Source organism: Artibeus jamaicensis, unplaced genomic scaffold (assembly GCF_021234435.1).
Source record: "Artibeus jamaicensis isolate MK-2021 breed Jamaican fruit bat unplaced genomic scaffold, CSHL_Jam_final scaffold_474, whole genome shotgun sequence".
Lineage (NCBI taxonomy): Eukaryota > Metazoa > Chordata > Mammalia > Chiroptera > Phyllostomidae > Artibeus > Artibeus jamaicensis.
In genome coordinates this window covers 45,629,535-45,653,100 of record NW_026522046.1, presented here as the reverse complement: position 1 = coordinate 45,653,100, position 23,566 = coordinate 45,629,535, and the positions used below count along the sequence as shown (strand labels likewise).

The 23,566-nt window shown below is 51.3% G+C and overlaps 1 protein-coding gene across 6 annotated transcripts in view; it reads left to right on the top strand.

Moving 5' to 3' along the window:
• The window catches only part of TTC3 (tetratricopeptide repeat domain 3), a 108,361-nt gene extending 89,335 nt beyond the window's left edge, over positions 1–19,026 (top strand). For all 6 annotated transcript variants that reach the window (XM_053657997.1, XM_053657996.1, XM_053657999.1 and 3 more), the window contains 11 exons: positions 1,835–1,974; positions 4,635–4,703; positions 5,654–5,750; positions 7,432–7,532; positions 10,011–10,101; positions 10,490–10,591; positions 13,685–14,082; positions 15,247–15,373; positions 15,560–15,661; positions 16,502–16,594; positions 17,582–19,026. In XM_053657997.1, coding sequence (XP_053513972.1) covers positions 1,835–1,974; positions 4,635–4,703; positions 5,654–5,750; positions 7,432–7,532; positions 10,011–10,101; positions 10,490–10,591; positions 13,685–14,082; positions 15,247–15,373; positions 15,560–15,661; positions 16,502–16,594; positions 17,582–17,680 — 1,419 coding nt within the window. In that variant the 3' untranslated portion in view covers positions 17,681–19,026. The remainder of the gene's footprint in view (positions 1–1,834; positions 1,975–4,634; positions 4,704–5,653; positions 5,751–7,431; positions 7,533–10,010; positions 10,102–10,489; positions 10,592–13,684; positions 14,083–15,246; positions 15,374–15,559; positions 15,662–16,501; positions 16,595–17,581) is intronic.
• Positions 19,027–23,566: the final 4,540 nt, after the last annotated feature.

Sequence of the window (23,566 nt, the reverse complement as noted above, 5' to 3'; positions counted from 1 at the left end):
GCAGGGTGGCACAGTTGGTTGGAGCACTGTCCCTCACACCCAAAGGTTCAGTTCCAGGTCAGGGCAATACCTGGGTTGCAAGCTCAGTCCCTGGTCGGGGTGCATATGGCAGGCAGCTGTTTGATGTTTTTCTGTGTGTCTGTCTGTCTCCTTCTCCCTGTCCTTTCCTCCTACCCTCCCTCTCCTTTCCTCCCTCTCCAAAATCAATGGACCTGTCCTCGAGTGATGACTTAAAATAAAAGAAAGAACAGAAAGACTATATGAATTCAGTATTTCTATTCCATTGTTTTGTCAAACATTTTGACAAAGTCTTTGTCAGACACTTTGTAAATTTCTATTTCATCTGTCAAAATCATTTCAGGGTCAAAATTATTGAGTTTTTATATATATTTTGTTGTTTACTCATAGATTTATTTAAACATCCCTGTCTAGGTTAATTTTCCTTTTTCCCATGCTTTCTAGTCTAGTACACCGTTTGTTCTTTTCTTTTCTGTTACTGTGTTTTATGTAGTTATTCATCTCCAGGGAGAAGCGCGTGTAACCCAGTCACCTTCTGCTTCCCATCTTCTCTGCAGTCGGACTCGCGGGCTCATCCATTCTCACCTTCTGACGTGTCCTTATGTCCTTCTGTCATTCCCACTGCTGCCACCGTCGTCGTTACTGGCTCTTGCCTGGGCTGTTGCAAGTGAGATTTTGAGATTTTCCCTTCCTCCTATCTAGAGTTTTTAACATCAAGGCTTGTAACGCATAACGGGCTATGGAGTCGGTTTGGTGATGGTGGCTGGAATTGTTTTTAACAATACAATGAAATAAAGTAGGAACGTTAGAAATCTCAGAAAAGGGCGATTTTTTTAGTATTGTGTATGTGTGCACACGCGTGCTGTGGGTCATTATTAACATGTGTTTGTTACTCTGAGTCACGGTCAGTGGCCCCGTCTGACACGTTCATGTGCCCTTTTACTCACCCCTAATCTGTCTCGGCGTCGTCCTTCAGACTCACTTTCCCAAGCAAGCATCTCATCACCGCGCTGCCCTGCCTGAGAGTCTTTGTTCGCTTCCACCTGCTCTCTGCAGGGTGAAGCCCGCGCTCCGTAATGTGGTTTACAAGGCCCGGTGCGATCCGGACTCAAGGTGCCTTGGGTGCCTTTTCTCCCTGCTCCGCCTTCCATATGTCCACCTCGAGCTCCAGCCAGGTCGCACCTCCTGTCTTTGTCCAGACAGCTTGCCGCTGTCCCTCTGCTGGCCCTTCCCGCTGCTTCAGTCCATTCTGGGGGTGGCGGGCTCATCTCTGGAGACCGAGGTCAGATATCACGGATTTCGAGGAGTCCCTTCCAAGCACCACACGTCCTGCCGTGCCATTATCTGCTCTTGGTTTGTTTACCTGATGGCCTCCCCTCCTGCCTGGTTCAGTGAGGCAGGTGGGGGCTCAGGCCACGTGTTGGGCGACGGGGCGTCCGAGCCTCGGCCGGGCAGCGCAGCGAGCTGTGGCGTGCTCTGCGGGGCCGGAGTCGGTGGCTGGGCGCGGACACCACCTCAGTTCCCATCTGTCGGCCTCCTTTGTCTTGTTTATGTGTTTGAGTTTTTTTCTTAATTAATTTTTAAAATTGTAATTGATTTTAGAGAGAGATGTGGGGGGTGGGGGAGAAACATCGATTTCCGTTCCACCCATTTATGCGTTCATTGGTGGGTTTCTGTGTCTGTCCGACGAGGGGTCACCCCCACAGCCTTGGTGCGTCCGCACGACTCTCTAACCCACGCGCTTCCCGGGCAGAGCGCCTGTGGTTTTTCAAGGACATCTTCCGGTTTGTTTATGTGCTTCCTAACATGTTTTTAGATCTCAAAGGCGGAGTTAGGTTGGTTCCTCAAAGACTTGGAAAAGGAAGTGAAGGAGTGGCAAGAGGAGAAACGGGAGATGCAAGAGAGGCTGGAAGTGCTGAGGAAGAGAATGGAGAGGATTTCCCAGGCCCTCGAACTGTAAGTGACCGCGGCAGGGCGTGGCTCTTATTGCTGGGGCGGGGTCGTTTGGTTAGTGTACGTTTTTGGTCCTCAGCTTCAAACTCTGTCAAGTCAAGGGAAAGTTTTAGATACTGTTTCAGTGCATTTTAAAGAATATCTGTCGGGGACTTATGTCACCTAGAGCTCCTCCCACACCTGGCAGGTTTGCAGGTGGGTAAAGCGAGACTGAGCTAACGCAGAGGTGCTTCCTTGCGGCCTGGACCCGCCTCTGCGCTGAACGTGACGTGTGGCCTTTCTCCTTATCTGTGAAGTGAGGGGCTAGTCTAGATCTCAAGCTTCTCCCAGCACTTGGGTTGTGTGATGATTATTTTATTTATGGTTGCTTTTGTCCTGGATCCTTAAATGGTTAACTTTGGCCCTGTGGTACGAAGGGTTTGGAAATGCATGTGACACCACCGTTGTCAGGGGGGCCACCAGGTTGGAAGATCTCTGTGATTGATTCCTGTCCCTCCCCGCTCAGCTTAGTTGTGACCTACTGCGGTGTGACAAGACCCCTAAAACTCAGGTGCTGGACTCACCGCCACTTTATCCGATGGTGACCTTACACTCGGGCCACCAGGCCGCTGCTGCTCGTCTGGCTGCCTGGACCTGGGGCGGCTGGGGTGGGACGCTGCAGGGTCCTGTCCGCTGCCTCTCTGTGTCCTCTCCCTGTAACTTCCGTCCCCATGCTCTCTCCATCTGGTCTCCAGCACGGCAGCCAGACTTCTCACGGGGGGGGGGGGGGGGGGGGGTTGCAGGCCCCAGCACCGCAGAAGAGGCAGCAGCGGCCAGGCCCCCGAAAGTCTGGGCCCAGAGCTGTCAGAGCCTCGCTCTCACCACACTGCAGCCTCAGGCAGGGGCAGCCTCCCTCGGATCCGGGCGCATGGACAGCTGGAGGCGCCAGGCACCTGGGCCGCACCGCTGTGCCGCGGCGTTCGCGGTCTCTTCGTTCGCCTGGGCGCGTCCCGAGACGGCTCTTGTTATGAGTCTTGCCGGCCCCCAGGTGGGCGGTTTCTGGGCAGTTCTTAGAAAGAGCAGTGAGACTCAGGCACTGCCTCCGATGCGGTGTCTTGGGTGTGCTCGGCACTTTCCTTAGGACGGGCTCACGGGAGGGCCGCCGTCCTGGGCCCTTCGCCTCTCAGTATGCGAGCAGGTCCGGCCTTACTCCTTACCTAAGAATCAGGTGTAGTTGTGCTTAATGTGTATTTTCACGTGCTCCATGTAGGCAATACTATCTAACTAGACAAAACCAATGAATCTGTTGATGATAAGAAAATATTTTTTCTCTGTTAGCATAAAAATTAACCATTTCTGCTGGGGTATAAATTTTTTTTAAGTTTTTTTAACTTTGTTAATGTACTGGGTGGGCAAAAGTAGGTTTACAGTTGTGAGTACGTGAAACAGAGTTTATTCTTCTATTATCATATATTTGTTGTATTTTTTCCATACAGACAACTGTAAACCTATTTTTGTTCACCCCTACATTTCTTTGCCTTTTTCTGTCAACTTAAAGATAAGCCATGGGCTTCTCTGTGCTTTTTACACTTTCCAAATAAATGCTTTATGTTTAGGTTCTAAAGTAAAATCTTTAAAAAGTGTAGATCTCCTAGAGAAGCTCAAAGGATATGAAGAATGATTTGGTTTTTCTACATCTTAGATCATGCTTCTTTTAAAACTGGGTGGGACTCAAGGAGCTCCTGGCTGGTGCCGTGGGACAACTAGTGACAGCAGTGGAAGACGGCAGAGGTTCCAAGAAGGCGCTACACAGAGCCGAGTACTTAGAGCACAGGTGGCAGACACAAGGCCCACAGGCAGAATCCGCCCTCCACCTTGTTTTATCCAGCCTGGCACCTTGTTTCTACCCGGCAGCAGTGCCAAGCTCTCATTTAACTGTTAAGGAGTAGTTACATTTATACAGTCCTACAGTTACATACGGCCCTTTGAAGGCAACCGCGAGGCTGATGTGGCCCCTGGTGACAATGAGTGTGACTCCCGTGATGTAAAGGAAGGAGCGTTCAAAAGAAGGGAAACGGCATTTAAACTGGTTCTCAGTGGACGCGTGGAGTGCTGAGCAGGTGGCGATGACTGGGAGGCGTGAAGGAAGCGTGAAGGAAGCGTGAAGGAGAAGCGGACTGACCCTGTACAGGGCCCTGTGCAGCAGTCAGGTTGACACGCCTCATTGTGAGGGGTCGTCACACTGCCCACTTGAGAGCGTGCGTGCACGTGTGTGTGTGCGTTGGGCTTTAAGTTCTATTTTAAAGAGCAGAGGCTGTTTGCACTTCAAGTGACAACCACTGGTCATACTGGGCTCCTCCCTGTCTCATGCTGACCCACCCAGAGGTGCCCCTTGAAGTGGACTGAGAGATAGGGTGACCCAGGGGGCCAGCGTGTGACTTCATGATCAAATAAAATGGCTCAAGTCGGTGATCTTCCCTCCAAGTACAAAGGAAAACGTCCCCAAAAAGAAAGGAACCCAAATTCTGTGCCTAGTTAGAGGAGGTTAGAAATGACACAGAATGCAAAACTTGTAAAGGACTCAAGAATTTTTGCATGGATGCGGGTAGAATTTACCCTGGGATTGTTTTTTTTTTTTTAAATCTTGGAAAATTAATTTAAAATTTTTGATTATGCTTTCATAGGTACGCTCAGACACACGATGGAAGCAACGAGGAGCTGGAGCTCCTCCTGCAGCCGCCCTCGGACACCAGGCGAGCTGAGCTTACGCTGATTGTTCTGTCTTCTCACACTGGCAATACCAGAGGCACAGACACACGCCATTTCCGATCGTAGTTTACTTGTCTCTGTTTTAAGTGGTTGTGTTTCTCTTATCCTTTCCATTTTATTCTTTAATATTAAATAGGTTTATTCTTTACATTATTTTATGTCATGTTGTTTCTGCTTTTGTTTCATGTTGTCAGTATTAAAAGATCCTGAATTTGTTGATTATGCTTTTTCCCTTGAATTAATTTGAAACTAAACGTGTTTTAAAAAACTTTCATGTTACGTGAAATGTCAGATGCAACTTTATTATGGTAGTTTGTTGCTCTGTGATTATAGGTTCATTATAAAGAATTTTTACTATGAACCTATAGAAAGTCTTCTTTTTAACCTTTATTAATGGAGACAGTGTTTTCACATACTGGTAACCAGGCTGTTCAGCAGTAGGCAGCTGTGCTCTCCTTTTCTCAGGTTGTTCCATATCCGCATTTCCATTCACATTATGGTCCGTGGCTGCCTCTTTTTTAGCTGTCATCAACATACTGCCATGAACGACTTCGTATAGATGAGTTTTTCCTCTGGGTCATGTCCTTAGGTTATGTGTCAAGATAGCATTTCTGACTCAGGCGGTGAGGGATGTTCTGTAAAGTTTATTGATCAGGGAGGTTCATCCCCACGCGTGCTGGGGAGAACGGGTGAGCCTGGCTCTCCGCACTCCCGCCAGTTCCTCGCTGTCCGTGGCCTGCCTTCCTGTGGCTGTTGGGAAGGCCCAGACCGCAGCTGCGAGTCTGTGGCGTGCAGCGCAGTATTTGGCGGGACGTTGCTCTAGAAGACGTTGTGTCCTTCTGTGGCATGATTTCAAAGTTAACCTGGCTGTAGCCTTTGTAATCTTACTGGTGAAACGTTTCTCAAAAGGCATTTTTTCCTTTACTCTTTGCAGTAAGGCATTTATAAACGAGAAAATGAAACTGGAAGAGAACGTAAGGGTCGGGAAGAAGTATTACCAGAAGGTTCTGCGAAGAGCTGTGAATGCAGAGGTGAGCCGTGGCCCTGGGGGAACTGACAGGGTGGCGGGAGGTCTCTGCTCTGTGTTGAGTCCCGTGCGAGGCACAACAGCCCTGCTGGAAAGCGTGTCCCCCACGACACTGCCTCCCGGAACAGCCCGTCTTCCTCGCCTGTAGCTCTTTCGTTGTTTGCCCTTGTGCTTACGTTGTGTGACGTGGCTGTGCTTGGTGTGCACCGGGTTTGGCGACCTGCCTTCCTCATTTAGCATTAGAACTCAGTCGTTGTTCATGCTCTCCATGTCGAGTAGGTGGCTTCGCTGTATTTAATGAAGAAGGCTATGCCATGAAATAGCCAACTGTAAAACATATTTGTTAATACTGGAAAAGGAACCTGGAAGTCATGGACTTACTCCGAACATACTTCTCCCCTTCCACCCCCTACTCCCCAAAGAGTACACAGCCGTGTCAGTGTGCTGCGTGAGAAAGGGAGGCAGAAATCAAGATAATGGCCCCTGGCTGTGTACTGTTTAGTTCCTGAACCGTGCTTGTCATTTGTCTGATTAAGTAAATGTTATTTATTGGTATATGTGCCTGTGGTTATTCTGGGAAAATAAAAAGAGGCTTGGCTTATACAGTCTGCAAACGTAAGACTTCAGTTAAATGCTGGCTGTGCAGCTATTTCTATGGAAAGGAAAGGAACAGCAGAGTACCTGCCGTTTGTGGGTCCCGCACTCATGTCTGTGCCCCAGAGCTCGTTCGGCTCTCACTCACCACCACCTGGCAAGCAGTTCTGTCAGGGTCACTGTCAGGGTCCTGTCACTGACATCCGGACTGAAGCAGGCAGCCCTTCGTTTCCCGCAGAGGGCCCCCCACACGTGGCCAGCTGGCTCGTGGGGAGGCAGGAGTGCACAGTCATGGATGCCCGTGTGGAGAACAGGTTCTTGGTGGCCTCTGGAACCAGTGGGGTGCAGCCTTGGGTGGTTCTGCGGGCCCTGGCCCTCTGCTCACCACGGACAGGATGGCGGGCAGGACCGCAGGTCACGCGCACCAGGGGCGTACATACCTCAGTCTGGGCTTCAGCAGTGAAGACATGTGGGCAGTTTCACATCTGAGAAAAGCATCACTTAAGGGACCATGTTTTGCTGTGTGTAAATGCACGCCCATGTGTAATGTGCACCTACGTTTTTGTGCATATATACACAGAATTATGTAATCATTGTATCTGTGTATAAGGTGCATCCTTATTTTCCCTCAAAAATGTGGGTCAAAAAGTATGCAGTATACATAGCAAAATATAGTATATCATTTACTGTCGTTTTGTTATTCTGGTTTCAGGTCCCAGAAGTTGTAATTCATGTTCACCTGAGTGAAATGACAACATAATCAAGTTCTGGTGATTTTTGTCGTTGTATCTTATTTAGGAAGAAACTTTAAAATAGTTTCAGCCCTGACTGGCGTGGCTCAGTAGATTGAGTGCTGGCCTGCAAACCAAAGTGTCCCTGGTTCAATTCCCAGTCAGGACACATGCCTGGGTTGCAGGTCAGGTCCTCAGTAGGGGACCCGCAAGAGACAACCGCACCTAGATGTTTCCCTCTCTTGCTCCCTCCCTTCCGTTCTCTCCAAAAATAAATAAATAAAATGCTTTAAAAAATACATAAGTGAGTTTCTGTTTTTTTCAGTTTTGAAGTACTTAAACATTCTGATCTAATTGTAGCTGTTTGTGCTTGAAACTTCGAGGAAGACGCAACTTCACAAGTTATGGATCTTAGAATACCAAGCAGCTCGATACCTGAACACCCTGAAGAACTTGGACAGGTACCGCTGGGCACCGTGGGTGTGTTTCTCAGTATGTCGTTTAGTCAGGAAAAGTTACAGGGGGTTCGAGAGGAGAAATTATAGGCCGGGCCATTTTATTGTTTGATAGTTTTACAATGAATATGTGTTCAGTTGTAGGAAAATCAGAATTTTAAAACAAAAATGATAGAAACTATTCATAATTCTAAATTGAGGTATAGTTCATATTTTGGAATAAGTTTACTATTTAAAAAAAAGACAACTTGCATTTTTTCCACCAAGTACAGGGAACGCCCTGCTTTCCCATCGGTGACCAGTGTTCCCCAGCCTGGTGTTGGAAGGTTGCCAAGGCCTCCAGCAGACACGCTCCGATGGCTCCAGCGGCCCTGGCCTGGGGGGGCACTGTTGGCGAGTGTCGATAAACGCCGAATGGCAGCAACCATCCTTGCAGCTAAATTTTTATGCACGTTGTCAATCACTTCCGTGCGATAAATCTCTGGGGTGAAGATCAAACTTCTCAAGGCTTTCTGAACATGTTGCCAGATCGCCTTCCCTAAGCACAGTGATGTAGTGGTCCTGAGGGCAGAGACGGAATGCACTTCAGAGGAGGTCCGGGGATGCACGCTTTTCCAGATCTCCATGATTTTTACCTGTTTTGGTTTGTTTCTCTTTGTTTTTAGAATAAGCTTTACCTGAGATCCCTTAAAGGGTCTCCTGCAATCTGGCACTTAGTACTTTTCTGCGTGGATTTTCACACACGGGATCACTTTTTCTCTGTTGTTGTTGTTTTTACTACTGTGTTCCGCACACAGGTTTTGACTTTTCAATCCCAGGTGATTCATCCTTCCTAGTGCCTTTCGATTTGATCACAAACCCTCCACACTAACGCAGAGTTTCTGTGAGTCTTGGAAAAGATGTCTAGTTCATTATTTCTGCATTTCTGTAAAAGATTTTATTTATTTTTTTAGAGAGCGGGGAAGGGAGGGAAAGAGAGGGAAAGAAACATCCATGTGTTATTGCCTCTGGAGTGCCCTCTACTGGGGACCTGGCCTGCAACCCAGGCACGTGCCCAGACTGGGAATCAAACTGGCGATCCTTTGATTCGTAGGCTGGCGCTCAGTCCACTGAGCTAGTGGACTGAGCTAGTTCACACTGGCCAGAGCTAGTTCTTCATTTTTAAGACTTAGTTTCTTTTCACATGTGCAGACCTTTCTGATTAAAGGTGAACTGATACGCTGATTGAGATAGCAGGAGTGCACAGCTGTGGCAGATGCCCTGGGGTGTTGAGGGCCGTGCCTTGTGGGCATGTGGAAAACCTCCTTCCTCACAGTGTCCGCTTCCATAGTAAACCTCATGCTTATCCTTAAGCTAGTGTAGTAAACACCAGCTTATCCTTAGGAGGCCACGCTAACTCTGCCCATTGCACCAAAGAACAGGAAAAGGCAAAAGGCATCAAAGGGATGTTCTGGGTTTTCCTTAAAGTGTGCCGTGAGAACTGGCACAGTCATGGGTTGATAGCGTCTCTGATTTTCTCAGTGACGAGAGGGGGCAGGAACTTTCCGTAGACCAGGTGTAGGGGGCGCTGAGATCATCCATCTGTCGTGGACAGCAGGCCTACCCTTTACTTTACAGTAAAGTAGGAATTGGGGTTTCTAGCAAAGTTGTAAATGTTCTAGGGTGCCTTTTTAAAAATTTCACAGACAGCCTTTAATATTAAACATGGATGTCTGCTCTGGCTGGTGTGGTTCAGTGGATTGAGTGCTGGCCTATGAACCAAAGGGTCACTGGTTTAATTCCCAGTCAGGGCACATGTCTGGGTTGCAGGCCAGGTCCCCACTAGGGGGCGCACGAGAGGCAACCACATACTGATGTTTCTCTCCCTCTCTTTCTCCCTCCCTTCCTGTCTCTAAAAGCAAATAAATAAAATCTTTAAAAAAATCCAAACCATTGATGTCAAAATGAAGTATGGCCAAATATTCAAATTTGGGAAAAGAAATGAGAATTCTGGAGTCTATTTGCTCTCTGCACACCAGTTTTGGGGCTGGGGTTAGATCAGTTATTAAAATTTCCTGAAGTGTCTCTAGTGTTTTTAAGATAAGCAATTGTTTAAAAATAGTTGTTTATTTTGTGTGTGTGAATATGTGAAATGTATCTTCCATGTTTAAAGGTTTATTTCATTTGTACTTCAGTGCTTTCAGTATATTTTTATTTATTTTTGTTTTAAAGATTTTATTCATTAATTTTCAACAGAGGGGAAAGGAGGAGGAAGAGAAGGAGAGCAACATCAATGTATGGTTGCCTCTTGCACTCCCCCCACTGGGGACCTGATCTGGCCCACAATCTAGGCATGTGCCGTGACTGGGAATCGAACCAGTGACCCTTTAGTTCACAGGCTGGCACTCAGTCCACTGAGCCACAGCAGCCAGGGCTAGTGCTTTCAATTTTAAAAACTATTTTAAAGTAGATACTAAGCGTTTTCATGTTTTTCTGCTTTTTCAGAGAAGCTGCGGTGTATATTAATCTGGATCCTTACATGGAAACGTGGGAATCATTCATTTCTGACGTAAAAGAACAAATGGAGAGTGTGGAGGTAAGTTATAAAATAGTCTGGAACTCTGTCCAAATCCATATGGTGGTTATAATTCTTTTTTTGATCTGGTAAAGGTGATGTGTGTTTTTTGTTTAAATTTTGAGAAGAATTTTTCATGAAAGTAATGACATTTCCTTAACTGTCTTAAACTCTGTCCTCGTGGACGAAGTCGAGGTCAGCAATGTTTGGTCAGACTGTAGAGCACTCTAATTAATGAGGCCTTATTCTGAATTCTTGCCTTACGAGAAATAATCACTTTAATACCTTTTGTTTCCGTTGTGTTCTTGGAAAATTGCTGACTGTGTTTAATGTACACTAAGAAAAAGAGATCGTGGTTTCTCCCTTGGAATGTTTTAGAAAAGCTGAAGCACTTTCCTTCCGCCTACAGTCTCAGTTTGACGAACGCATCGAGGCCGTGAAGGATGGTGCTTGGCTCTGCGAACTCCCGCCGGTGCAGATCGTGCGGCTCTCGTTCCCGCCCTACGACCCGGTACGTCCAGTGTCTTCTTTTGAAGGGGAGAAGATGCGCGCTGAGCCCCGGGTTCTTTCTTCGCTGTCCCGCGTGGTCGGTGCTTGTGGACTGGGATGGGATAACACTTGCCTTAGTGTTTTTATCGTTGGTGCTACTGGTTAACCTTGTAAGCATTATAATAAGCATTCTTATACAAATGGAAGACATTCTTTCTACATTGGGGTCTGAGGAGAGGACTGGGGTGAACACAGTGCTGACACAACTCCCCTTTCTTTTTTGGACGCTGGGGCGTGTGTGTGTGTGTGTGTTCCTGCATTTGAGAAAAGACTCTCCGTGCTTGCTGCCTCTGCTTCAGATACAGTTTATTCCTCAATGCTTGGAGGGGTGAGACCACAGTCTGGAAATTGAGATTTGTTTTCTCATTAAATATGGAATCAAAACTGCTACATGGGAGACACACGGGTTTTGTTGGTCTGGCATGTTATATCTTACTGCCGGTTTGAGGTGTGTGCTACATCTTCTGAATAACAGTGATTGTCAGACTGTGTGGGGTTTTTTTTCATTTTTAAATAATGCAACATAGTAAAGAAAAGCATTAATTTTACTTTGTGGACTTTAAAATATGGCTTCACCTAGTATCACTTTGTTTTATTCTAGTATATATATTATTTGGACACAGCAGATGTTCAGTAAACACTAAATCCAAAGGAATTACTTCTCAGGGAGATCAGACCGTAAGAATTTAAAGAAGGGCACTGGCCAGTGTGCTCAGGTGGTTGGGCATTGTCTCACAAACCAAAAGATCGTGGGTTCAATTCCTGGTGAGGGCACATGCCTGGGTGGTGGGTTCAATCTTGATCTTGATGTGTATGAGAGGCAACCAACCGGTCGATGTTTCTCTCCCTCACATCAATGTTTCTCTCCCTTTCTCCCTTTCTTCCCTTCTCTGTCTGCAATCAATAAGCATGTCCTCAGGCGAGGATAAAAAAGAAAAAAAGGGTTTAAGGAGGGACTCCAGTTACGAGTTGAGATGGTTTCAGAGCGTTTTGGCACAACGTTGAACTCTTCTGAAGTAGTCTGTGAGGCGACTCTACCCCGAGCTTCATTGGTACCTGGGCCTGGTTGTTCCCCAGCCTGGGTGCACACCAGCCTCACCCCCCGCATCCTCCCTCCCCGAAGCCTGGGCGGGGGTGCCCTCGTTTGCCCCTACCTCATGACCTGTCATTCCATTCTGCCTGTCACCTTACCTTAGGTGACAGGTGCCCTGCAGTCAGGAGGCTGATCCTGAATGTCTTTTTCTTATCCGAACATTGCACATTAAGCATTGACACTTATGTATTCAATGGCAAAAGATGTTGAAGTGTTAAAAAGTTTAGCCACCATGAACTATATGAGTAAAATATTCTACTGAGGTCCGAAGTATTTTCTCCACAGAAGAGTTTTCTCTCCATTGAAATGAGTAAGAAGTGGAGTTTTATTTAGAAGTAAATGAAAGATCCCTCACCATTTACAGGTTATCCAAGTTCTTATAGAAGATATGGAGGGTGGGGGGAAGGGTAGATCTCAGTAGAATATTTTACTATTAAATTTTAATTCTAGTTCATAGGTTTTATAAATACTGAAAAGAACCGTAATAGCCAAACTCCTGGGAACTCTCAGTGTTCCGGGAGCTTGAATAATGAGCACCCTGAAAAATCATTTCCTCTGTGTCATTTGTCCCTGGTCACCGTCGGGTGTTGAGCAGTGTTGAAGGCGGGGTGTGGTCTGTGCCCGCAGAGCGCGCAGGGTGTGGGAAACGAGGCGCTAGGCCCACAGTCACAGTCGGAGCAGGCCAAGGCTGTCCGCAGGCGTGCAGGGTGCTGCAGCAGCATAAACCAGGGGCCCTGACCCGCGCCAGAGGCCTGGGCCTCGGCAGAAGCTGCCCTGTTGGGCGCCTCAGGGAGCCAGAGTCCTGGGACAGGAATTGCCCAGGGAAGGTGAGGGGCTGGGGGGTGTGAGGCGGGCTGGATGGCACGGTATCTGGAAGGCCAGACGGACCCCACTGGAAGAAACCAGGTATTTGGAGGCTGGGAAAAAAGAGAACATGGGGAGGCAAAAGTGAGAGAGATTGCCCTGTACACCCAGGGTCAGCAGTTTGGACTTGTCCTCAGGTCACGAGGGAGCCCACAGAGGTTTTAAGTAAGGGGACAACACCAGCTTTGCGCCTTGTGGTGATCAGCTGGACCACAGCGTAAGGAAGCGGGAGGGGCTGGAGGGGTTTCCAGGTGACCAGGCACCAGCACTGCCAGGCCCCAGGTGGGGTGGGGGGCCGGTGAGTGGGCAGAGAACAGGCCCTAGAGAAGGTGCAGTTGAGAAAGCTGTGCCGTGGGTGAGATTAGGGCTCAGGGTGTGCGCCTGGGACGGGGGGTGGGGGACACTGTGCGGGGCCCAGTGTTGCGGGAGTTGAGTTGGAGCGGCCCACCAGCAACCTGAGTGGGTCTGCCCACCAAGAACTTTGGGCATGCAGAGTTGGGGCTCAGGAAAGTGGGTTTTGAAAGGGGTGTGTTCTCGGCAGCAAGCCCTTAGTCACTGAGGCACGAGAGACTATGAAATGGCCTCGGGCGGGGGGGGGGGGGGCACGTGGCAGAGACCCAGGCCCTGGACGATCGCATCCTAAGGAGCTTCAACACTTAAGGCCCAGCCAGGCCTGCAGGGAGCTGAGAAGGGGAGGCGGGGGAGGGGGAGAATGTGCCCAGCAACATGCAGGTGTCCATGGGGTTGGTGATGGGCACTGTTGGTGGCCTTGGCAAGGGCAGTTTTAGGAGTGTTGGGACAGCTCTTGATTCGATAGCCACCAAATGCAGCTGGGGAGGGAGTCGGCGCCTGGGGGAGGTGAGGGGGCAGCGTTTCCAGTTTCACCGAGAAAATAAGGAACTTCAAAGAGCGTCATTTAGGAGTCGGAGTCCGACCCTTGTCTAGCAGTGAACAGGTCATGTGGCGATCAGTAATTTCTTTTTTTAACAGAAACCGGTAATTAATCGTATGCAAGTTTCCTGGGCCCCTGAGCCCCTGCTGTTGGCCTCTGTACGTGGGTGTTTCTCTGAGCCCTGCTGTGCTCACTCGTCCTCACAGATGAGCCTCGGGTCGCCTCCGGAGTCTCCAGGGTACGACTACCCGGGTCCCTCGACTTCTGCCAGTCACGGGCCCGGAAACGGAACGGCGGTTCCCGAAGACTCAAGTCCGGTCTCTGCCAGTGAGCAGCCCGCGGGGGCTCCCTCGCCACCGCAGCCAGCCTCGCCCTCCGATCAGCAGGAAGCCGGCGGTCAGCAGGAAGCCGCTGGTCAGCAGGAAGCCGCAGGGCCACCGGCGGGCGCGGGCACCGTCCAGGCAGCTCAGCCCAAGCACAGGCCGGTGGCCGACCAGAAGCCGCCTGTCCCTGCAGTGCGCGCCGCCCGGCAGAGCCACTCTCCGAAAAAGCCGTTCAACACCATCATCGAGCATCTGTTGGTGGCCTTCCCCGGCTACAGCAGGTGTGAATGTGGGGTGGGGTGGCTCTGTCACCGACTCACGTGGCCTGGGGTTTCCCGATCAGATGTGCTTCCAGCCGGTTAGGGGCTGAGAGGGAAGGGAGTGCATAGTTGTTTTACTCAGAAAGAGAAGTGCTGTATTTTCTTTTTGTAAGCAACAAAGGTGAGCATTTTCAAATACGTTTTTTAGTGTGCCCATCTGGGTTGAGACCTGTGAACGCTCATGAGAACCTATGACTGTTTCCTAAGATGTGGACGGGGTCAGTAACATGCTCCAACACTAGCTATGGAGTCACTCGGTGAGCTGTGACACGGGTTTTATATCATTCTGGGAGACACACGCCTTACGCAGGGAGCAAGACGGCAGCGGCACCTTGCACCGGGGTGGCTGCCCCTCCGACTCTCGGAGGAGTGAGGTCGGAAAGACCGGGTGTAAGGGCGGAGGAACTGGACGGAGGGCATCCCCGTGTAGCCGGTGCTGCTTTTACCCGTCAGCCCCTCAATCCACTCGTCCGTAGGGCTGCTCCTCAACCTTGGCCTTGCTCTCCGGGCTGGGGTGGAGGGCAGAGGTGCTCCTGGTCTCCAGTGAGGTGGAGGGAACGTGTCCGACTGCAGGGAGGAAGAGAGGATTCCACATCCTGGCTCGGTTCCGCCCCACTAACCCATGTCCACTGGAGCTTGTGAACCCCTGGGGCTGTGAACAACTTGCTGCAGGCCAGGTTTTTAAGGGAGGAAGTCAGCTAACTAGGTTCCTCTTGGAGATTTCACTGGTTTCAAGTCAGAACCAGTGGCGCCTGGCCGTCGGTGATGTTGTGTAAATGGCTGTACAAAGGTCGGTGTCTGCTGTCCCGGGTGGGTCCAGAGGATGTACTGGACGGGTGTGAGTGTGAGTATACACACATATGTGTACATACACACCTGCACGTACACACGCATGTATAGAATGTGAAATTCTGTTGGGGTGAGAACTTAGAAACAATAGAGGAATTTTCATAACTAGTAGGAAAGAGTGATTCTGCTATTTTATATACAGTTACTATCGTTGTCTGCAAATTAATTTTTTGTGTGTATTTGTTTCTTCTAGTTGTTGGGTTGATACTTTTTGCACATGACACTTCTCAGCAGTGGAAAACTTTTGACTTTTCGCTGTCGTTTCTCCCCACTCAGCACCGAGCTTGCGGGTTTTGTTAAAAAAGTGCGAAGCAAAAGCAAGAACTCGCTCGCCGGCCTGAGCGTTGACGACATTGTCCAGAGAGTGACGCAGCACATCCTAGATGAAGCGAGGAACCGGAAGGTCAGTGCCCTCCTGCAGGCGCAGTGGGTGTCCCCTCCACCCATACAGGGCTGTGAAACGTGAGAATCGGAAAAAAAGAAAAGCGGCTCACCTCCCAAACGTGGAGAGCCGTTTTCTAAAGACGGGAGGTGGCCAGGCTTCTGGACAGTAGCTGCACGCCCTTCCTCATGCGCATTCTCTCCACAGCCACCTCCAGGGCAGGACGGGAGGCCTGGGGAGCCCCGCTCCGCTGCGTCTGTGACGGGACCACCGCCTGGAACGCAGGGGCACAGGCCTGACAGCGTCCCCGTGAGTGTCGTGTGTGTGTGTGACTGCAGAGTCAGGGGCCGTTTTGTGTGTTTTTAAGAACAAGAAGGAAACGCGTGATCTAGCTCCTTTCTGCTCATCTCTAGGCCGATTCACTGTCCCCGTAGAGCAGTCGGAGAACGGGGGGGGGGGGGGTGTCGCCGTCTCTGCTTCTCTGGGTGCCCCGGGGCCCCTCGGAGAGAAGCCCCGGTATGTGACAGGAAGGGCTGCCCCCGACACGCTGCAGGAGCTGGGTCCGCAGGCAGGCAGTCACACACGTCACTGTCACATCAAGTGGGGTGTCTTGAATGGTTGGGAAGAATGATTTGGGGGTAACTTTCTTCTGTGAGACCAGGGCTTTGGAATCCTGCAGACTCGGTTCCATCACTTGAAAGCACCGAGCTGGGACCCCACCTGCTGTTCAGGTGTCGACAGGGTGAAGCTGCTGCCTGCTGACCGGGAACCCTGGTGGCAGCCCGGGTGCTCACGCCCCAGACCCCGCCTTGGCCCCACGCCTGACCTCAGCCCCACTGAGAGTTTGTGGGCTTTGGTTCAGGGCCACCTTGCCAGCCGCTAAGCACACCAGGAAATCTATTAACCGTATCAAACGTTTCTTTTCTGAGAAAATTAGAATTTTAAAAGTATAGCTTTCTTTTTGTACTTTTATATTTTTTCCTAAGAAGTGCTATTTAAAAATAAGTCGTTTCTTTAGTCTGCTTAGCTGTAATTGGGAATAATTTGCCGCTCCCGCGGCGCAGGTGTCCGAAGGCCCCCTGCAGGCGGGTTCTCTGTAGTACAGAGGAGTTTGCGCGGAGCTCACTGTGCGGCTGCGTGTTTCCACAGGCGCCGGGTGCGCATCACTGTGAAGTGTGCCACGAGGTGATCAAGCCCAAAAACCTGCGTGTGCTGAACTGTGGGCACAAGTGCCACAAAGGGGTAAGCGTCCTCGGTGGTGGTCCTCGCGTCATGCCTGCAGACTGGGAAGCATTTTGAAAACAAAAGGGACTTTTTCCCCAGGTCCCCACTGTGTTTTCAAAGCACATCCCCTCTAGTCCCCTGTGGATGTCACTGTCTCTGTGTCCAAGTAGCGGTGCCCTGAGAGGGGACTGGGCACTGCCCTGGCCCCCACCTGGCGCTGGTCACCGTGAGTTCCACCGGCAAGGCCGGTGCTGGGCCCTCGACAGGTGGTTTCTTACACACCTGCCGTAAGACACGTGTGGAGCCAGACACGACGCTGGTCCGTTTAGTGCTCGAGGTGAGCTCAGTGGTGCGGAGCAGAGACACTCGCCTCACTGGTCCATTGTGCCCAACCCCGACAGGTCGGGGATCGGGGGTCGCTCTTCTGGCGTTTGTCCTGCACCCCAGTGCTGGGCTAGGAGAGACCAGGTCTCTGCCGTGTGAGCACGTGAGTCCCTGAGAAACAGGGACGAACACAACGCACTCACCAGGGGTGTCCGGGCGGCTGGCCTGCCCGGGCCCTCGGACCTCACACACACCCAGCTCTGGCAGCAGCAGGCCAGCCCCTGGGGACCGCAGTGGGTAGACAGGCTGCGCATGCGGACTGGCGGGGGTGGGCGGCGACTGAGGTCAGGTAGGTGGGATGAGCTGGGTGAGTGCGTCCAAGGACCAAGAAAACGATTCTAAAAGTCAGGGCGTGACGCAGAGCTGGGGTCAGGTGGCAGGGGAAGGGGGAGGCCAGAGGGACCCCCCCTGCCCTGTTTAGGTTGGAAGCCCAGAGTTCTTGGCACGTTCGAGGCGGGAGCCTTTCCTGTGGCTTGGCTTGGTCCGTACTCCTGGCCTGAGCGGGCCGCAGTGCCCCTGGGGGGTGGGCAGCACCCGCTCCTGTGAGGTGAAGGTTACAGCATCTGCCGAGGAGCCCCACGGGCTCCCGGAGACACAGAGTGTTTCCTTCTCTCCTTCCAGTGCTTACAGAAGAGCGCGAGAGGCCAGGGCACCTGCCCGGCCTGCCTTTCGCCAGGAGAGCAGCCTGCACCCGCTGGGGGGGACCGCCTGCTGTCCTAGGCGGTCCCGGTGTCCCCAGGGCGAGCTGCTGACTGTCAGCTGGGAAGAGTGGCATGACGCAGCCTTTGGTGTCGAAGGCAAGCATCTCTTTGCCCCATGTTACGTAGCGGACAGTGACTTCCGCACTCGGACCAGACACGGCGATGACAGCCAGGTGCTACTAGAACTGGTGTGACCGCCTCCTCCCGCCCGGCTGACAGCGGCTCCTTCTGGGAAGCACCTGCGCGCCTCCCAGCCGCACCGGGACCCTGCACCTGCCAGAGGGCCGGTCACAGTTTTCACAGGAGTCACTGCTCCTGAAAACGCGCCAACATTCTTCCTCAAAGATTCTGCATTTTAAAAACGGGCTTAAGCAAACCACATTTTCATCATTTGTAGTTGATGTTAAAATATCGGCCGAATCAGACCTAGATTCAAACCCGTTCCTGTGAAACACTGTGTGATTCTGATTGTTCGTTTTATTTCCTAGACTAGGTTTGTAAAGTGCTTATTTGTCTGTCGTCTCGTAAAGGTAGAATCTGACCTCTGAAACTCGGTTACAGACCACTTCCTCGTGTCCGCCCAGACTTTTCGCCCCGGAGGTCAAGGCTCCGGACGCGAACCCCAGCCCCACACTCGAGCCTGTTTTCCGACCCCCTCGCTGTCATCTCAAGTGGCATTTGTGCTGCTTCGTGACTGCACAACAGTGTTTGCGCATCGGTAGCTCCCAGCAGGCGCCGCGGGGGTGCTCACCACCAGGCCCCCCTTCTCCCGCCACCCGAAACGGGCTGTCCTGTGACCGGCAGTCCCGAGGTGTCCCTGCCCCGTGCGCCCCGTGTCCCACGTTTGTGTGCAGTGACGCATGCACTTGTACTGTGGCCTTCTGACGACGTTAGAAACTTAACAAAAATCGTTCTCTCTAGTGACTTATACTCAGTGGTAAGTGCAGAAGCACAAATTCTGGACGCATTCCATTCCTCCCAAACAGGAAGGATCAGTAAACGTTCCCCGTTGTTCTCTGTGCCCCGGATGCTCCCAGCCAGCCCCCAGTTGGGGGGCCGACCTTGCCTCCTTCCTCCACCTTGTTCCTGTGGGTTTGGTGTCCTGGTGACCTAGTCCGTAGCCACTTAGTCCCCGCTTTGCAGCACACTCTCCACGCGGGTCCCTAAGCATCGTCTGCACGTTCCCGGTGTCGGAGAAGCGAAGGGTGAAGAGCCGTGGGGACCAGCTCGCAGCAGCGAGCGCAGAGGGAGCGCAGAGCAGCTGGGGTGCGAGGGAACGTGTGCTGTACATAACTTCAGGCCTGTGAACATGCCTTACACATGTCCTGTGCGTGTCAGAATAAAGAGTATTTTTAAATAACATCAGTCCACTGGCGTGCTTGCCCGTTCTTTCTGAAATAACGTTGAAAAGGATCCTCCTGGAAATTCGTGGCACCCGTGTCGGGCTTGCATTTTTAAAAGTGACTTCGTCAGGAATGAAGGGTCTCATTCCGTGGCGGGGGGGGGCCTCCCCATAGGTGTGAGGACATTTTCGAGTCTGGGTCAGAGTGTTCCTCTGTGTCCCCAAGGTCGGTCCTTTATGAATGGGAGACTTACACAGAGAGACAGTTAACCGTTTTCGGCAAAAGGAACAGGTTTTTCATGTGAATACATAAAATAATGCTGAAATTAATTAAATGACATTGATTTTTTTTTTTGAGGCTCTTGTGGATTCGTGGACTACGGGGGCAATCAGGGCGGTTTCCCATTTTCAGGGCCTCAGGATCTCCTGCGTATGCTGAGCACTTAAGATGATAAAAAAAAAACCAGTATTGCTGTATGATTTTAATCTGATAGTTTGTAATTCAAAATAACGTATAATTTAAAGCAATGTCTGTTTTTAAGAGTTCAGATTATTTTGCCTTCGAGACAGCTTAATCTATGCTATACATAATGGATAATCCAATGTAAAATGACATTGCGCCCTAGCAGTGCAAAATGTGACTACATTTTTAAGGTCATTTTGAAGCCCGTGGAGTGGAGGCAGGTGGGCAAAGTGATCGGCCCACTGACGGCCAGTGCATCACTGGCGCTGGAACTGGCCTAGGTGGCGTTTCGATCAGGCGGCCCTCTCTGGAGGAAGAGGTTGGAGAGAGAAGAGACAGGAACAGCCTGAAATCCCTCGTCAGCAGGAGACACTTGCTGATGAGGAGCGGACCGCGAAGTGGGCGGCTTGTCGGGGCCGGGACCGAAGCGTCCCCGGCAGCACCTCCTGTATTTTCTCCTCGTCACGCTGCCTCAATCTGCTCAGAGGGGGTGTCTGCCCTCACGTCTAAATGTCTTAAGTGCCGTGCTCAGAATGATGGGCGAGGCCTGGAAACCAGTGAAAACCAACGTGCGTGGAGCACCTATTATGTGTACTCTCTGGGTGTTTCGATACAGATACAGCAGCAGTGAGTGAGAGACAAGGACCCAGTGGAACTTGTCTTCCTGTTGAGCAGACAATAAACACAACTTGAGGGGGTGAGAACAGCTCTGAAGAAGCAGCGAGGGAGGGAGGGAGGGCAACAGTAAGATTCTTGTCTAGCAGAGCACCTGGCACACCAACCCCTGATAACGGGGGCAGGGGGGGTAGGTAATGATAGGTGTCAAGGTCGAGCCCTGGAAGCGGCCCAGGGAGGGGTTGGGTGGCCCTGAAGCGGGAGGTGGGATTAGATTAAGAAGCAGATGTCTTACTGTCAAGCCTGGGCCAGAGTGTGATGAAGTGGAGGGAAGGCAGGAAGAAGTCAAATGTCAGTCATTCTGCAGAATCCCAGTTCAGTTAGTTTCTGGAATTTGACCGGGGGACGCTGTGACCCTACAGCAAGGGACAATGTCCCCTGTGGCTTTCGCAGATGACCTGGATGAGCAGTCGGAAGCAGCCTTTCCAGCCCGTGAGGGTCGGGACCAGAGCCGTGTGGGCAGCTCTCGGGAGACCTGCACTCGGTGCCCTGTGGAGAAGGCGTGTGAACCTGGCTCTCCAGTTTGGGGTGAGAACTGTTCTCAGTCACCGCGTCCTTGCCTCCAGGTTATGCTGTCTCTGCCCAGCTCCCCTTTACAAGTGACAGTAAAGGGAGAAAAGTGTTATTTGGCAAAAATGCAGAAATTGAATCGCACTAGTAAACTATGAAATCCTAATGAGACAGCCATTAATAGTCTGGAAAAAGAGTTTTTAACTGCACTAAGAAGAATAGTTTGGGATATACAAATGCAAAAAAAATGAACCACAACCTCGTGTCCTACATAAACATGAACTGCACATGGACCGTGGTCCCAAGCATGAAAAGTAATAAGCTTCCACAGAAGACAGACAGTCTTGGCCTTGGACTAGCCTAAGGTTTATTAGAATGCAGAAAGCACTAACCGTAAGGGTAAAAATCCAACAAGTTGATTATCGTTACAATTAAGAACTAAATCAAGTTACTGTTGAGAGTGCAAAGTCAAGCCATGCAGAAGAAAAAATCTAGCAAAGAATTTAGGAAACGACTGTTAAACAGCTACGAGAAAAAGGTAATAATACATTCAGAAGTGAGAAGATTTGAATAGGTGCATCACAGGTGTCCAGCTGGTTTATTGGCATATGACAGCCAAGTTAGTTCAGCTTCTATCATCAGGGAAATGTGACCTAAAACCGCAGTGAGATGCCACTAGATGTCCACCTGGGAGGCTGAACCGCCGGCAGGTTGTCAGTCTCCGGGTGAGGACACGGAGTGAGCAGACTGCTCCTGCACCTGGGTGGCGGTGGGCATTGGCACAACCTTGCAAAGAGCCTTTACTGAAGCTGCTGTGGGTGCCTGTGACGTAGCCTCGCCGCCACGCACATGCTCCGCAGACCTGTGCACAGTTGTGCAGGGGTCTTCGTGCCAGCTTCCTTCCAAGCAGCCTCCCACTAGAGACGAGCCAAATGCCTGCCCACAGTGGGGTGGGCAGGTTGTGGCCGCGCTGTCTGTGCCACGGGACTTCCACACGGCGCAGTTGGTGCTCAAATGTGAAAATGGGCTGAAGCAGGCCAGGCAACACCAAAGCCTATTTACGTGAATGTCAAGACAGGAAGCTGGTGGTGGGGGCCGGGGGAATGCTCGGGGTCAGGGTTGCCTCTGAGCTGATGCTGCAGACCAGGAGGGGCTCAAGGTTGCCCACCAGGCTCTGGAAATGTTCTGTCCTCAGCGGAGCGATGCTCTGCTGAATGCACCATTTGGAAAAGTCACAGAGCCGTACATGTAAAGTGTGTGCTCTTCTTTGTACTTAACTGTTTTCATTAAACAACAAACAGAGAAAAGGAAACAGTGAGAAACCTGGGTCCAGGAGACGCAGGGTCCCTGTGGCCCCCAGGCGGGTCTGGAAGGCTTGTCCGGCACCTTCTGGCACGAGCCTCGGCCAGGCAGTGCCTCTTCAGGAAGCTGCTCTGTAGAGCAGTGAAAAATGTGAGCCTGGTGCCAAACGCTGGTGCTGCCAAACCCAGAGAAAACAGCCAAGATCCTGGTGGTGTGTGTGGTGGGGTGACGCAGGTTGTCCCCGAGTTGCCTGGTTCTGGGAAGTGGGGCCCTCTACTCTGCAAGGACCACTCGGTGGTCGCCCTGGGCCAGGTGGGGTCTGCGGTGCTGGAGGAGCTCCCTCTGCCCCAGGAACAAGGGCCCATTATTCAACTGTCAGGGATTTTGCCAGCTCAACACAGTTATTGAAAAATGAATAATATAAACTTACGGTTGAACTATATAAAAAGCAAAGGCAGTTGCTCCCTGTTACAGTTTATTATTGTCTGTGCTTTGGGGGTGACCTGAGTTGTGGAAATAGCACATAACGGGACCCCCTGCGTCTCCTCCCGCCTCTGAGCAGTGGTGCAAGTCTTTACACCACGGAAATGGGCAGATGCTACCTGTCCCGGCTGCCCCCACCCCCAGAGAAACAGCTCCGCCAGATGGCGCTGAAGGGCCCTCCGTGCCTTTCTCATTCCACGTGTGACATGGTGGGTAGAGGACTTCAGAGGTGACTTCCCGCTGCTCTGTTTGGTGAGGCTCTTACTCTTGCTGCCATGGGTGCCCTCTGCCCCCCTCGGCTTGGGCCTGGAGCCCATCCTGCTCTGTTTCTCTGCCCCCTGGAAGACACTGCACTCACTTCACTGCCTGGAGCATCTGCCTCATAGTAGTTCCTGCTCAGCCCCTCCCCGCAGAAGCCTTGTCCCCTATCACAGCTGGTGCCGCTGCAGGTGCTCTGCTGAAAACCCTGGAAGGCACATTTCCCACCCCTGTGGAGGCCCCGCCCCAGCAGCATGCAGGGAAGCCCAGCACAGGTGAGCTGCAAGGGTGCCAAACCAGAAGCAGACCTGAGGACACCACCACGCCGGAGGCCCCTCCTTTTGCCTCTGGGGGGGGGGGGGGGGGGACCAGGGCTGGAGGCTGGGCCAGCCTGACACTGCCAGGAGCCTTCACAGCGTGGGGTGGTAGTCACTGCTCTGCTTCTGTGGCCTGCACTTCAAAGAGAAGGCTCGCGCCCTCTAACCTGTGCCTTGGTGTCGAACAGAGGCGCCGTTGTTTTCAGCAGGTACCTTGGGACTTGAGAGAATAAATACCATTCTGTTTTCAGACTTTCTTCCCCTCCATTTTTCAGAAGTTATGTATAAAGGCACATTGCCTAATTCCTCCAGCACTCTCTTTCTGCTTCTATTTATTTGGTGTGATCGAAAGGTCTTAATTTAGCTCTCCCTGCTACCGGTTCCAAGAAATCTGCCACCAGCTCCAAGCTCCATGTCCTGAAGTGCCACCCCATTCCAGCGGGGTGAGCCAGCAGCCTCCAAAAAAAGAAAGCAAGTGAACAGACGGACATTGTGCGTCCAGCCGCTGGCCGCTGCCCCAGCGCGGCTCCGCTTTCACTGGGGCCTTGCTAGAGG